This window comes from Accipiter gentilis, chromosome 11, assembly GCF_929443795.1.
Source record: "Accipiter gentilis chromosome 11, bAccGen1.1, whole genome shotgun sequence".
NCBI classification, from domain to species: Eukaryota; Metazoa; Chordata; class Aves; order Accipitriformes; family Accipitridae; genus Astur; species Astur gentilis.
The window spans coordinates 1,485,820-1,499,153 of NC_064890.1; the positions used below are offsets into that span (position 1 = coordinate 1,485,820).

The 13,334-nt window shown below is 63.3% G+C and overlaps 2 protein-coding genes across 2 annotated transcripts; both read left to right on the plus strand.

Moving 5' to 3' along the window:
* Positions 1-978: 978 nt before the first annotated feature.
* On the plus strand, positions 979-3,746 carry LOC126044402 (uncharacterized). The gene is made up of 5 exons (XM_049814011.1): positions 979-1,031; positions 1,582-1,663; positions 2,139-2,519; positions 2,774-2,899; positions 3,560-3,746. Exons 2-5 carry the CDS (start codon positions 1,606-1,608, stop codon positions 3,631-3,633), a joined length of 639 nt encoding a protein of 212 aa, XP_049669968.1. The 5' UTR covers positions 979-1,031; positions 1,582-1,605; the 3' UTR covers positions 3,634-3,746.
* A 3,461-nt stretch (positions 3,747-7,207) lies between these two features.
* TSPAN33 (tetraspanin 33) lies at positions 7,208-11,324 on the plus strand. The gene is made up of 8 exons (XM_049814277.1): positions 7,208-7,382; positions 8,555-8,612; positions 8,833-8,960; positions 9,074-9,148; positions 9,240-9,335; positions 9,785-9,913; positions 10,420-10,581; positions 10,829-11,324. The coding sequence occupies exons 1-8, from the start codon at positions 7,296-7,298 to the stop codon at positions 10,928-10,930; spliced, it is 837 nt and encodes a 278-aa protein (XP_049670234.1). The 5' UTR covers positions 7,208-7,295; the 3' UTR covers positions 10,931-11,324.
* The last annotated feature ends 2,010 nt before the right edge of the window (positions 11,325-13,334 follow it).

The following is a 13,334-nucleotide window of genomic DNA, read 5'->3' on the forward strand; positions in this document are numbered from 1 at the left end:
ATACTTATGTCACTAGCCGCAATTCTGTAATAACTTGTAATCTAAAGATATTTGCTTTGTTCTTGTAATGGATAGACAGATACTTGCTCTCCTAGTGGTATCTTTGTAGTGACCTGTAGGAGAGAGAGAGGTAGTATTAATCTAATCTATTCTAATTCCACTATACTATATTATACTGTATTACATTATGTTGTGATGTAATGTTATATTACGTTATCTGTTCCGTACAGGAGCAGGCGGTGTTCCGTACAGCCCACAAGGCAGGTGATGACCGCGTACCCCGCCTATCACCCCCAACTCCAGAAACGCTCCGTGTTTTGTGCCGACCCCCCCAGACCGACAACTCTTCCCCCAGACCGACAACTCTTCCCCGTCTCTTCCAGACTTTGGCTTCCCCCCCTTGCCCCCCCCAGCACTCTTGCAGCCAGGCGTGACCGGGCGCTCTGGGCCGCCCAGGCCCCCCGTCCTCGTGTCTCTCAGAGGCCCGCGGCCCCCCCGGCCCCCACCTCTGCCCACGTCACCCCGTGGCCCGACGGGGACCCCCCCCGTCCCCCCCTGAGCCCCCTCGGTGTCTCTGACCGAGCGCCCTCCCTTCTCCCCTGCCCCGAGACCCCACGCGTGGGCAGGAGTGGGGCGGTGGCGGCTGCACCCGTGGGTGGGCGGGGAGGGGCACAGCTGGATGGGGTGGGGCACGGCTGGGCGGGGCACGACTAGGTGAGTCACAGCTGGATGGGGCACAGCTGGGTCTGGCAGGAGCACAGCTGGATGAGGCACGGCTAGGTGAGTCACAGCTGGATGGGGCACAGCTGGGTGGGGCACAGCTGGGCGGGGCACAGCTGGGCGGGGCACAGCTGGGCGGGGACAGGCCCATCCCAGCCCCGCCCCTCCGGGTGCAGCGGCTGCTCCGTCCGGGGCTTCCCAGCGCAGCGAGGGGCGGGGCGGGGCGGGGCCTGGGTGTGGTCGGGGCGGGGGCGGCGGGGCGGCTCCCGGGGGTCGGTGCGGCGCCGGCGGGCGGCAGCCGGGACGCTACGGTGAGGGGCGCGGGGCCGGGCGGGGGGTGTCGTTCCCCACATTCCCGGGTGGGAACGGGGACGGGGGGGGGAGTGGGCTGCCGGGTCCCGGAGCATCCCGGGGGGAACGGGGGCTGCTGCCCACCGCCCTGCCCTACACCCGCCCCGGCCCCCTGCCCTATAGATACCTCAGACCCCTGCCCTATAGATACCCCAAATCCCTGCCCTATAACCACTCTGGACCCTGCCCTACAGCTGGACCCTGCCCCGGACCCTGCCCACTCCTAGACTCTGCCCTATAGCTGTCCCACACCCTGCCCTATAGATGGCCCAGGCCCTGCCCTATAGATGCCCCAGACCCTGCCCTATAGATGCCCCAGGCCCTGCCCTATAAGCACCCCGGCCCCTGCCTTCCCGAGCTGTGCCCTGCCTGCCCCTGCCCTGCCCGCTGCTCCCTGCTCACCCCGGGTGGGCTGCATGTCCCCAGGGTCTCCTCCCTCACCATGGGGGGCTGGTTTCGGGGTGACCCACTGGTGTCGTGACATGACCGTCTTCTCCGGGTGCTGCCCAGGTAGCGGGTCCGGATGCCGGCAGGATGGTGCTGGTCCCCGTCGTGGTGCTCTGGGCCCTGGCTCCCCTCCTTGCCCGGGCAGGTACCCACCGGCAGCGGGTTGGGGGGGCGTCCAGGCAGAGCCCCCCCCCTCCCCCGGGGACCCACCCACCGCACCCCCTTTCCTCCCCAACATGGGGACAACAGTGTGGGAGACCCCACAGGCGTGGGGCGAGGCCGGGCTGCAGGCAGGAGCTGCCTGCAGGCAGGGGCAGGCAGGGGGGGACAGTTCCCGGCATGGTGCTGGTGACTCACCGGGCGGCTGCTTGGCATCGCCTTGGCCTTGGCAGGAGCCACCGCTCAAACCCTGGTGCCAGCAGCATCATCCTCACCAGTGTGTTCCCCCCCATCCCCAATGCCCCTCCAGCACCTGGGATCCAACAAGGAACCCCATATCCCCCTGTCCCAGGGGTTGTCCAGCTCCGTGTCCCCATCCCGGGGCACCTGGGGGAATTGGAGGGGCCAGTGCGGGAAGGGTGACCCCACTGTGTCCTGTGTCCCCCCCCAACCTCCCGCAGACCAGCACCCCGTCACCGTCACGGCATCCGTCGGCGAGGATGCCTGCCTGCCCTGCGGCACCCAGCCCTGGGGACACCTGCGCGGGGTCACCCTCACCTGCGCCCAGCAGGATGGCACCCACCACCCCGTCCCCATCCTCAGCCACCGCCTGGGCTGGCACCCACCGCTGGAGCCGGGCTGGCACCCACCGGAGGAGCCGAACAGCCGGTTTAGGGGCAGAGTCGCCTTCTGTGCCATGGGGCCAGGGGACGCCGGCGTGTCCCTGCTGCTGAGGAACATCAGCGATCCCGATTTTGGGAATTATTCCTGCTACGTGGCCGGTGACACCGACACCGTGCCGCAGCTCCTTTGCAGCCTGGTGCTGCAGCCCGCCATGGCAGGTAAGTGGGGTTGTGCCGGGGGGATGGGTGGTGGGTGGGTGGGTGACACCACCCAGTTTAGGATCCCCCCCATTCCATCACCTGCTCCATCACTGGGACCGGTCCCTCTCCCCATCTGGGTGGTGCCTGGTGCCCCTTGCTCTGCACCCCCTGGCACTTTTGGGGGTTCTCCCCAGCCTGGGGCATGAGGCAGGAAATGTCATGGGGGCGGGGGGGTCTGGCTCCTGTTCCCACATCTCCATGTCGTTCCACAGAGGTCCCGAAAAAAGCCGAGCCGGATATGATCATGATGGTGTGCATCCTCACTGCCGCCTTCGCCGTGGTGGCCATCGGGGTCCTGGTCTGCTGCCACTGCGGGAGGCGGTGCTGCAGGGGCCGAGGTGGGTGCTGCGGAACAGGGGGGTCCATCCGGTGACTGACCCCCCCCTAATTCGGCTAGGAACAGGGGCTTCTGGTTGGGGACGGGTTTTCTGGTCTGCTCCTGGCTCCTTTGTGAAGCTGGAGTTGGGATGGAGATGGGGATGAGGATGGGGATGGGAATGAGGATGGGATGAGGATGATGATGGGGATGGGATGAGGATGAAGATGGGGATGAAGATGGGGATGAGGAGGGGGATGAGGACAGGGGTGAGAATGAGGACAGGCATGAGGATGGGAAGGGGATGAGGATGGGAACGGGATGAAGATGGGGATGAGGATGAGGATGGGAATGGGATGAGGATGGGATAAGCATGAAGATGGGATAAGCATGAAGATGGGGATGGGATGGGGACAGGGATGAGGATGAGGATGGGGACAGGGATGAGGATGGAGAGGGGGATGAGGATGGGGGCTGGGATGAGGATGGGGACAGGGATGAGGATGAGGATAAGGATGGGGACAGGGATGGGAGTAGCTCTGTGTGGGGACATCAGGGCGCTGCTCCTTGCCCTGCGGGGTGCAGCCAGGCTGGGATGCAACGTGGGTGGCACCGTGGGTGGCAGAGGGGGGTCCCGCAGCCCCGGCTCACTGTCACCCATCACCCTCGGTGCGGGGTCCAGCCCAGGAGGCCGGAGCTGCAGCTGGAGGAGGAACAACGGTGGCCTTGGGTGACCTGAAGGGTCTCGGTGCCTGAGGGCACCCACAGCCCCACGGAGGATCCGTGTGTGACCCCGGTGCAGGATGCGGCCCTGGTTCCACCGAACGGGGGGGTCTGGGGGGGACTGGGGCTTCAGCGATGCTCCGGGGACGGGGTTGCAGGCAAAGGGAGGGGGGCAAGGACCTGGGGGTGGGTAGGAGAGGTGCTGGGGGGGGGGGCGGCAGGGTGGGTGCACGGTGGCTTGGTGCGGGGGGCTCTGCTGGGGCCCCAAGGGATGGGTGGGGGGGCTGTGGGGGGCTCCCGGTCCCCCCACCCATTGGGGGACAACCGACCCCCACGGTTCCGCAGCCGGGGCGGGGGGGGGCGAACCCGCCCCAGGCACCCTCAGTCCCCAAATAAAGCGTGCTGCTCCGGAGCGGAGGGTGGCCCCCCGCTTCTTCCCGGTGTGCCCCGCCTGGGGATGGGAGGGTCCCCGTGCAGGGATGGGGTATAGGGGTCCCGGGGGGGGTGTGTGGCTTGGGGATGGGGGTCCCGGGTTGGGGGGGTCCCCGTTGCCCGCCGAAGCCCCACGCTGTCTGCACGGCGCTGCAGACGGCTGGGAGGGGGTGGCCCCGCCCATAGACACGCCCCCACCGCCACGCTCCGCCTACAGACACGCCCCTCCTCTAACCCCCGCCTGTGGACACGCCCCGTAGACACGCCCCATCGCTTCTGGCCACGCCCCCTGCCCGCGTCCCGCAGCGTGGAGCGGCCGGCGCGGTGCTGGGGGGGGGGGGGGTTGTCCCCGTCCGTGTCCCCGTCCCGTCCGTGTCCCCGTCCCTGTCCCTCTCCCATTCCCACCCCAGCCGCTCCCCGCCCCACGCCCGCCCAGCTCCCCGGTGTCCCGGTCACAGGGGGGGCTCCCCCCGTCCCCTCGGGACCCCCTCCGCAGCACCGCCAGCCCCGAGCGGCACCGGCGGTTCTGCCATCCAGGGTCTGCCCGCAGGGACCCACCCCCTCCCGGGACACGCGTGGGGTGGGGACACCAGCAGCCGGGACAGAGCCAGGTGCTGATGGGGACGGTGGCATCCCCGAGGACATCCCTGCAGGGCGGTGGTACCGCTTACCTGGGGGGGGGGGGGGCTGCTGGGGAGGGAGGGGTGCCCCCCTAGCTGTGTGGTGACGTGCGTGTCACCCCACTCGTGTCCCACACCTCGTGTGTTACCCGGCCAGAGGCTGCTGGTGGCACCTAGGACGGGGACAGCAGAGTGGCATTACGGGGTCCCTTGTCCCCAAACACCCTGTTGCCCACCCGGCTATGGGATTTGGGGACCCTGGGGTGCAGCAGGAGGGAGCCCCCGCATCAATGTCCCTTTCCTGGGGGGCTGCCGAGCCGTGGGCAGGGGGAACCGGGGCCGGGGTCCCCCCGGCAGGGCTACACTGTGGGCAGGGAGATGGGGGGGGGGGGTGAGGAGGCAGGGACGGGGGTGGGATACAGCCACTGCAGGCAGGGGATGGGCAGAGGCAACGGGGTCTGCCCTGGGGACCCCCGGGTCTCGGGGATGGTGGCCTGACCCTCTATGGAGGAAGACGTGGTTGGGGGCCACCTCAACCACCGGGACACGTCAACGGGGAGACATCCATGGAGACACGTCCATGGGGAGACATCAATGGGGCGATATCCATGGGGACACATCAACGGGGAGACATCCATGGGGACACGTCCATGGGGAGACATCAATGGGGAGATATCCATGGGGACACATCAACGGGGAGACATCCATGGGGACACGTCCATGGGGAGACATCAATGGGGAGATATCCATGGGGACACATCAACGGGGAGACATCCATGGGGAGATATCCATGGGGACACATCAACGGGGAGACATCCATGGGGACACGTCCATGGGGCCAGGCCCCGGGGACCTGCCCGGTGCCATTGCAGACCCATTTGCTGCCATCATCATGGGATCTGGGGAGGATGGCACTGGTGGGAAGGAGACAAATATATATATAATATGGTGGGTAGCTGTGTAAATCTGATGAGTGGATGTACAGATCTGATGGCTAGACATGTAGATCTGATGAGGAACACACAGATCTGATGGGTGGACGTACAGGTCTGACAGACAGATGTACAGCTCTGATGGGAGGACGGTGCACCCATGGGCCAATGTGGGCACCTTCATCGCTGGGGCAGAAGCACTTCTGGGGGGACCAGGGAGCGTTCAACCCCACCAAGACTTTGTGGGTTGCCTGAGTGGGCTCTCTGGAGACCCACGGGCATCAACTGTGGCATTTTTGGGGCCACGGGGTCTTCTTCCAGCAGCACCCAAAGCAAATGCCCCCTCGGGTGCAGCAGCCGGGGCTGGGTGGTGGCTCCTGGGTGACACAGGCTGGGTGCCATCGTGGTGGTGGCACTTTGGTGACCCTAGAAGCAAGAAGGGGATTTTGGGTTTCAGTTCCTCTGCCTGAAGCTCTTGGCTGCCTCCAGGAAGGGCTGTGCTGGCGCCAGCAGCTGCTCCCTGGGGCTTTCCAGCCTTGTTGAACCCTGGCATAGAAGATAAATAATAATAAATTTAATAAATATAACAATAACGGGTGTGTGTGTGTGTGTGTGCTTCCCCCAAGCAAAGGGGACCTGTCCCTGCACTGGCACGGTCGTGCCACAGTGATGGGACAAGGCAACAGCTCTTGCCTCTGGCCACACCAGCCATGAAAACCGAAAGCGTGATGCAAAAAAAATAGGTGCAAAAATTCAGCAAAAAATGGGATTTGAGGCTTGGATCCGGGTTGGGAAGGGATCTGCTGCGTCCTCGCATCCTGGGCTGAGCCTGTAATTAACGTAAAGGAGGCAAGCAAACGGAGCGTGGAGGGGATGGAGCGGAGTGTTGTGACGGAGGAAGGATTCATCCTCTTCATCCTCCTCCTCCTCCCCACCAGACACCCCAAAATAAAGGGAAACATGAAGAAATCCACCAAAGCTTCCCATTTTTTTATGTAGCTCACGGATTTTAGCAGAAGAGAGGGGAATTGCCGGGGTTTGGGCTCCCGCTTCCCCGTGTTGGTGAGGTCGCTGGGGACAGACCGTCAGCGCTGCCAGTTTTGGGGTGATTTCTGCAAATTGGGGGTCAGATATTCAGCCACACCCTTTCAGGGAAACCCCAAATCTCCCCAGCTGAGGACGTTTCAGGGACGAGGGCTCTCCCGTGTCCCTGCCGTCCCCACGATGGCCCCAGCTGTCCCTTCGTGTCCCTCCTGAGGGCTGCCACCGAAGGCAGAAGTCAATTATAAATTAGAATTATAAAATGCAACACACCCACCCACCCACGCGCCCCCGGGCTGGGGGTCTTTGGGGGAGGAACAGCACAATTCGGGCAGTTTTGGGGAAGGCGAGGCCGCGGGGTCAGCCCGGAGGGATTCGGGACCGATCCTGGCTCATCACGTGATTTAAAACCAGGGTGCGCTGGCCCTTTAAGGAGGAGGGGCGCTGGTCCTTTAAGTCCGGGGCGGGGAGGGGGCGCGAACAGGTGCGCTCGGGAGGGAGTAAAAGGGGGGCGGTTGAGCGACGTGGCGAGCCGCCAATAGGAAGGCAGAATGCACTAGACGGGCCAATGAGCGGGCGGTTAACGGAGGGGTAGGGCCGCTGCCCGGCTCGGCGGCCGTCGCGGCGGCTCGACCCGCTCCGCTCCGCTCCGGCCCGGTCAGGCTCGGCCATGGCGGGGTGGGCGGCGGGAGGCGATTTCTCTTTCGTGAGCCCGGTGGTGAAGTACGTGCTTTTCTTCTTCAACATGCTCTTCTGGGTGAGTGCCGGCGGGGCGGGACACCCCCCCCCCAAATCCCCGGGCACCCATCGGTACCCTCCCACCCGGGGGTCTCACCGGGGACCCCCGGGACTGTCCCGGTCCCTGGACCCCACTGGGACACCCCCCCAACCCCGGGGGTCTCAGCAGGGACCCCAGCATCCTAGGATCGCCCACCCTCCCCATCCCCGGGGGGTCTTCGGGACCCCCCCGGGACGCCCCCTTATCGCTGCGGGAGTGGGGTGCGGGGTCCCCCATCCCTGGCGACTTTTAGGGGTGCCCCCCCCGGTGGTTGCCCCCTCCTCCCCCCAGACCTGTTGCTTTCCCCGCCCCCAAGCCCACCCTTTGGGGTGCCACAGCCCTTTGGGGGTGTCATCCCGCCCCCAAAGGCAGGGACACGGGGGGGGGGATCACCCACCCAGGTGCCATCGCCACCAAAACGCCGGCCTTTGGGCCCGATCCTGGCCCCGCGCAGGCGACAGCCCCCCCACCCCCACCCCGAGCGGTGATTGGGGGAGGGGGTGCGGACGGACCCCCCCATCTTGTCCCCAGCCCACCCCCAGGGATACCGCGTGTGTGGGAGCCACACCGCTATCCGCGTTTTGGGGTCTTTTGTTGTTTTTTTTTTGTTGTTAATGGTTTTGGGGGGATTTTTTTATGTTTGGGTTTTTTGGGGGGGGTGTTTAAAAAATGGTTTGGGGGTTTTTTAATTTTTTTTTTTAATTTTGTTTTTTAAAAATTTTTTTTTTTTTGTGGGGGTTTTTATATTTTGCATGGGGTTTTTTTGGGGGGGAGGGTTGGGATTTTTTTGGAGGGCTGTTTCTGTGTTTGAAATCACTTTTTTTTTTTTTTGAGGAAGTTTCTCACTTTTGACAAATTCCGTCCCTGGGTCCAGCTACCCGCAACGGGGAAGGGCTGGTGGGGATGGAGGTGGCTGGGGCCACTGGCGGTGGGCTCTGTCCCACCCATGATGCCGGAACGCTGCGAGCCGGGTCCGTACGGGGGTGTGAGGGGGCGTGTGACAAGGGGAAACTGAGGCAGAGGGTCCTGTTCTGGTGCCCTGGCTGCAGCCCCGACTCCGTGGGGGCTGCAGCCAGGACCCCCGGTACAGGAAGGTGCTGGTGCCTGGGGTGGGGGGCTCACAAATTGTCCTCCCCCCCTGTTCTCTACAGATGATCTCGATGGTGATGGTGGCGGTGGGGGTCTATGCCCGGTTGCTGAAGCACGCAGGTGAGGTTGCGGGGCTTGGGGTGGGGGGCAGCAAGGATCCGTGGTGCCCCCCCCCCCCGCCCAGCTGAGGGAGAGCGGGGCTGATCCTGAGCCAGCACCGCAGTGGGGATGCCCGTCCGCTGGTGAGGGGGTGATGGTGGGGGCTGCCCCGTCCCCAGGGGAGCGGGATGTGGGATGCCAGGGGATCTGGGGGGCTGCCAGTGACGGCTCACCACGGCAGAGGCGGCGATGGCCTGCCTGGCGGTGGACCCCACCATCCTGCTTGTCGTGGTCGGCGTCCTCACCTTCCTCATCACCTTCTGCGGCTGCGTTGGTTCCTTGCGGGAGAACATCTGCCTGCTGCAGGCGGTGAGTCCCAGGGGACGGCAGGTCCCTCCCCAGGTGTCCCCCCACTCCGCCGCGGCACCTTGGCGTCTCTTCTGTGGGCCCCCCCCGTGCCATCACACTCCTCTCACCCGCAGTTCTCCGTCTGCCTGACCGTCGTCTTCCTCCTGCAGCTGGTGGCTGGCGTGCTGGGCTTCGTCTTCTCCGATAAGGTACCGCTGGGGCGGGGGGGTTGGGGGGCCGGATGACCCCGAGCCTGTCCCATTTTGGTGACGACCTTGCTGATGTCCTCCTCCTCCGCAGGTGCGTGGGAAGGTCAGTGAGATCATCAACGGTGCCATCGTGCATTACCGGGATGACCTGGACCTGCAGAACCTCATCGACTTCGGGCAGAAGGAGGTGCGAGGGGGGTTGTGATCGGTCTCCCACGGATGAGGACGTGTCCCCACTCGTGGGTCAGGCTCGGGGGTCTTGGTTCTCGCCTTCAATCCATGGGATCTCCTGGGTTGAGGATGTTGGGTGGCTCCTCCGGGAGGGTTTGGTGTTCGTGGTGAAGCCCTGGTGGGGGAGAGCTGGATGAAAGGGGGCAGGGGGCACAGACACCCCCTCAGAGTGTCTCTGTTGGAGCCTGTGTTTAAGTAGGGCCTGTTAAAACCGGGAGCAGTCCCTAAAGAAAGCGGTGATGGGGCGAGCTGGACGTAGGTGGGCTTGTGAGGGCCGTCACTCGCTGCCCATGAAGCCCGCTGTCCTGCGCCCCGTTGTCCCACTGTTCCTGTCGTGTGTGTGTCCCCCCAATTCGGGGGGCCGGGGTCCCCTCTCTGCTGAGCGCCCCATGCCCTTCCCTGCAGTTCAGCTGCTGCGGGGGCATCTCCTACAAGGACTGGTCCCAGAACATGTACTTCAACTGCTCCGCCGCCAACCCCAGCCGGGAACGGTGCTCCGTCCCTTTCTCCTGCTGCCTGCGGGATGCTGATGAGGTGAGGACGGCATCATCGGGGGGACCCCGGGTGTCCTTGGAGGAACCCCGCTTTGCATCTCTCCTCCCATACCTCGGGGATGTGCTGAGCCTGGAGACCCCTCCCCAGCAGAGGGAATACCACTGGCAATACATGGGAGCCCATCTGCCCTCCGGGTTTGGGGACCCCCGGCTGGGGATGGTGTGGTGGGGTCAGGATGAAGCCCCGCTTTGTGGGGGCGTGGGGGGGCTTTCTGCAGGCAGGCAGGGACCCTGCCAACCCTGCCACCCCCAGGTATTGTCCCTTTTTGGGGGCTGGGGGTGCTTAGGGAACCCAGCGGTGGAGGGATGGGGCTGGGGGATGCCAAGGGCGGGCTGGGACCAGAGGAGAGGGACACCTCGACTGGCACCGAGGCAAGGGCAGAGTTCCCGGTTGCCCCCCACGGCTGCCCTCCCAAGAGGCAGGGACACCCTCCAGCCCAGTGCGTTTTGTCTCCAACCCCTCTGTGTCATGTCCCCCCCTCCCAGGCCGTCATCAACACCATGTGTGGGCAGGGGATGCAGGCCATGAGTTACCTGGAGGCCAGCGCCTTCATCTACACCAATGGCTGTATCGACAAGCTGGTCAACTGGATCCACAGCAACCTCTTCCTGCTGGGGGGCATTGCCCTGGGGCTGGCTGTCCCCCAGGTACCGGGGTGGCGGGGGACTGGTGGGATGAAGAGACCGTCCTGTAGCTCAGCTTTGCTCTCCGTGTCGTTTGGGAGTCGCTTTAACAATGTGTCTAGTTGCAACTCCAGGGGAGTCGGGGCAGGATTTGGGGTGTGGGGTGAGTGGTGCAAATGTCGGGCATGTCCTTGCCTGGAGCTGTGTAACCTGCTCGTAGGACAGCGGGGTGACGCTGCCTGGCATCCCTCTTCCTCTTCCTCTCCTGCAGCTGGTGGGCATCTTGCTGGCTCAGATCCTCATCAACCAGATCAGAGACCAGATCAAACTGCAGCTCTACAACCAGCAGCACCGGGCAGACCCCTGGTACTGACCCTCGGCGCATTGCAGTGGAACCGGCATCCGTCCCTGCAGTGCAGCGGTGGCTTGGGGAGCCGGGACCTCAACGGTGATTTTCCAAACCCTGGATCCGTAAGAAGAGCTGAAGGGCCTTTGCTGGAGAAGAGGGAGGTTGGCCACTGTGCTGCAGAGAGGGACGCCTGGGCACGCTGGGGAGTCCGTGGCTTTGGCAGCCGGCGCAAAAGCGGGTGCCGGCTTTGCCGGGATGTGCCATGCTGCTGTGCCCTGTTTGGGGACTGAACCAGCCCTGGTGAGCTGCTGTCTGTCTGTCCTGGGGGACCGAGAGCTGGCGCGCAGTTTGTGCATGAAGCCGGTTTGCGCTCAGATGTGCTTCCCATCTCCTCTTGTGCTGGAGATGGGTGTCTGTCTGTCTGTCTGTCCTCTCCTAATCCACACACCGAGCTGTCTTCACCCAAGGCAAGGCTGGCTCTGGACATGGGGACGTTCTCCCTGTCGATGGGTGTTGCAGAGCCCATCGGCTCCATCTTGGTGCCCCGTAGGGACAGCCAAGGGCTTCACTCACCAACCGGGAGCAGGAGCCGGCACTTGCGTGTCCACCCTGGAAGAAGAAGGAACAGGAGGACCCATGAGTGCTTTGTTAGCCAAGGGTGGGGGGTCCCATCTCTGCCCTGGGGGGCTTGAACCTCTCTACGGGGTGCTGAGCCCTGTGTGGAGGGGGGGACAGGCACAGTCCTGCATCCCCTTTTGAGGTGTCAGCGCTGGGCCGTGATGTTTCCCTTTGCTTTTGTGGACAATAAAGAGAGAAAAGGCCGTATCCTGCGATCTCTGCCATGCCATGTGGGGGGCTGCTCAACCACCGAGGCGGGGACAATGCCGCGGGGGGACGACAGCATGGCTCTGGGGGATGGCTGGATGGGGACGGGGTCGAGGCCAGCCCCTTGCCATGCAGTGCTCCCATCTTCTCAACAGTCTTATGCGGGTGGGGGTCAGCTGCGAGGCCCCAAAACAGGGGGAGAGAAGGGGGGTAGGGCTGGCACAGCCAGCTAGTAGACAGCAGAGAACAACCCTCCCCCCCAGCAAGGAAAGCTTGGAGAGGTGCTTGCTGCCCTGCTGGGGGGGGGGGGGGGGGGGCTGACGGGCTAAATTCCCACCTATTCTGCCCCAGGGAAGAGCCTGCAAAATTTTGGGGTGCTGTGAGCTGGGGGGGGTTGCTGCTGCCCCCCCAGCATCACAGGCCCTGACCTCGTTGCTGCTTTTCGGAGCTGTCGCAAACCGTGGGTGGAGTTTTTTTGGTTTGGTTTTTTTTTTTTTTTATAATTTTTTTTCTTCTCCTCGGGCTGGGTGGTCCCCCCGCGCCGCCCCGCCGCGGAGGGAGTCGGGATGCGGCCCAGCGCCCGGCCCTTTGTGTGCGGCCGGGAGGCACCGAGGCAGGCCGGAGCTCGGCCCCACCAGCGGGTCTGTGCCCCTCTCCCACCTCCCTGCACTGATTTTGTGTCGTTGTCCCCACCCTGTGACTTTTGGCCAGGGTGGCAGAGGGCTCTTGGGGACCGAGGTGGCCATACTGGCCCCATCCTGCCCCAGCGTCAGCCAAGGGCCAGCTCCTGGCTGCCCCCGCTCCCCCCCAGCATCCCCTGGCGGGGTGCTCCAGGAAAACTACCCCAAAACTGTTCCCCCTGTGACCCAAAGAGTCACGTTCCCCAACAAAAAAAAGAGATTTCTCACCCTAAAAGAGCAACTTCTGAAAAAGTTGTCGTCCTCCCTCCCCCAGCAACTTTTCTCCCCCCAAAAGTAGTTTCTCTTCCACAAAAAAGCCACCTCAACCCCTGCCAAAATGTGGCTTATCACCCAAAAGAGATCACTTCCCTGAAGAATACCTCACCCCCCAAGTTAGTTTTCTCCCCAAAACTTCTCCTCCAAAGAGCTACTTCTCCCCCAAAAAACAAGTTCTCTCCAAACAGTAGCTGCTCTCTGACAGTGGCTTCTTCCCCCCCGCAAACTGACTTTTGTCCCCCGAAAGTGACTTTCCCATCAAGTGACATTTTTCCCCCAAAAGGGACTTTTGTCCCCCGAAAGCAACTTTTCTCCCTCCAAAAGGGGCTTTTGTCCCCAAAAAGCAACTTTCCTCCCCCCAGAAGTGGCTTTTGTGGCCCCAAAGTGGCTTTTCCTCCCTCAAAAGTAACTTTCCCCTCAAAAAAAGTAACTTTTATCCCTAAAAAGCAACTTTTCTCCCCCCTAAAAGGGACTCTTGTCTCAAAAAGTGACTTCTTTTCCCTTAAAAGTAACTTTCCCCACAAAAAAGTGACCTTTATCCCCACGAAGAAACTTTTCTCTCCCAATAAAGTGCCTTTTGTCCTCCCAAACTTTTCTGCCCCCCCCAGCTTTTCTCCCCCCAAAAGTGGCTTCTCTTCCCCAAAGGC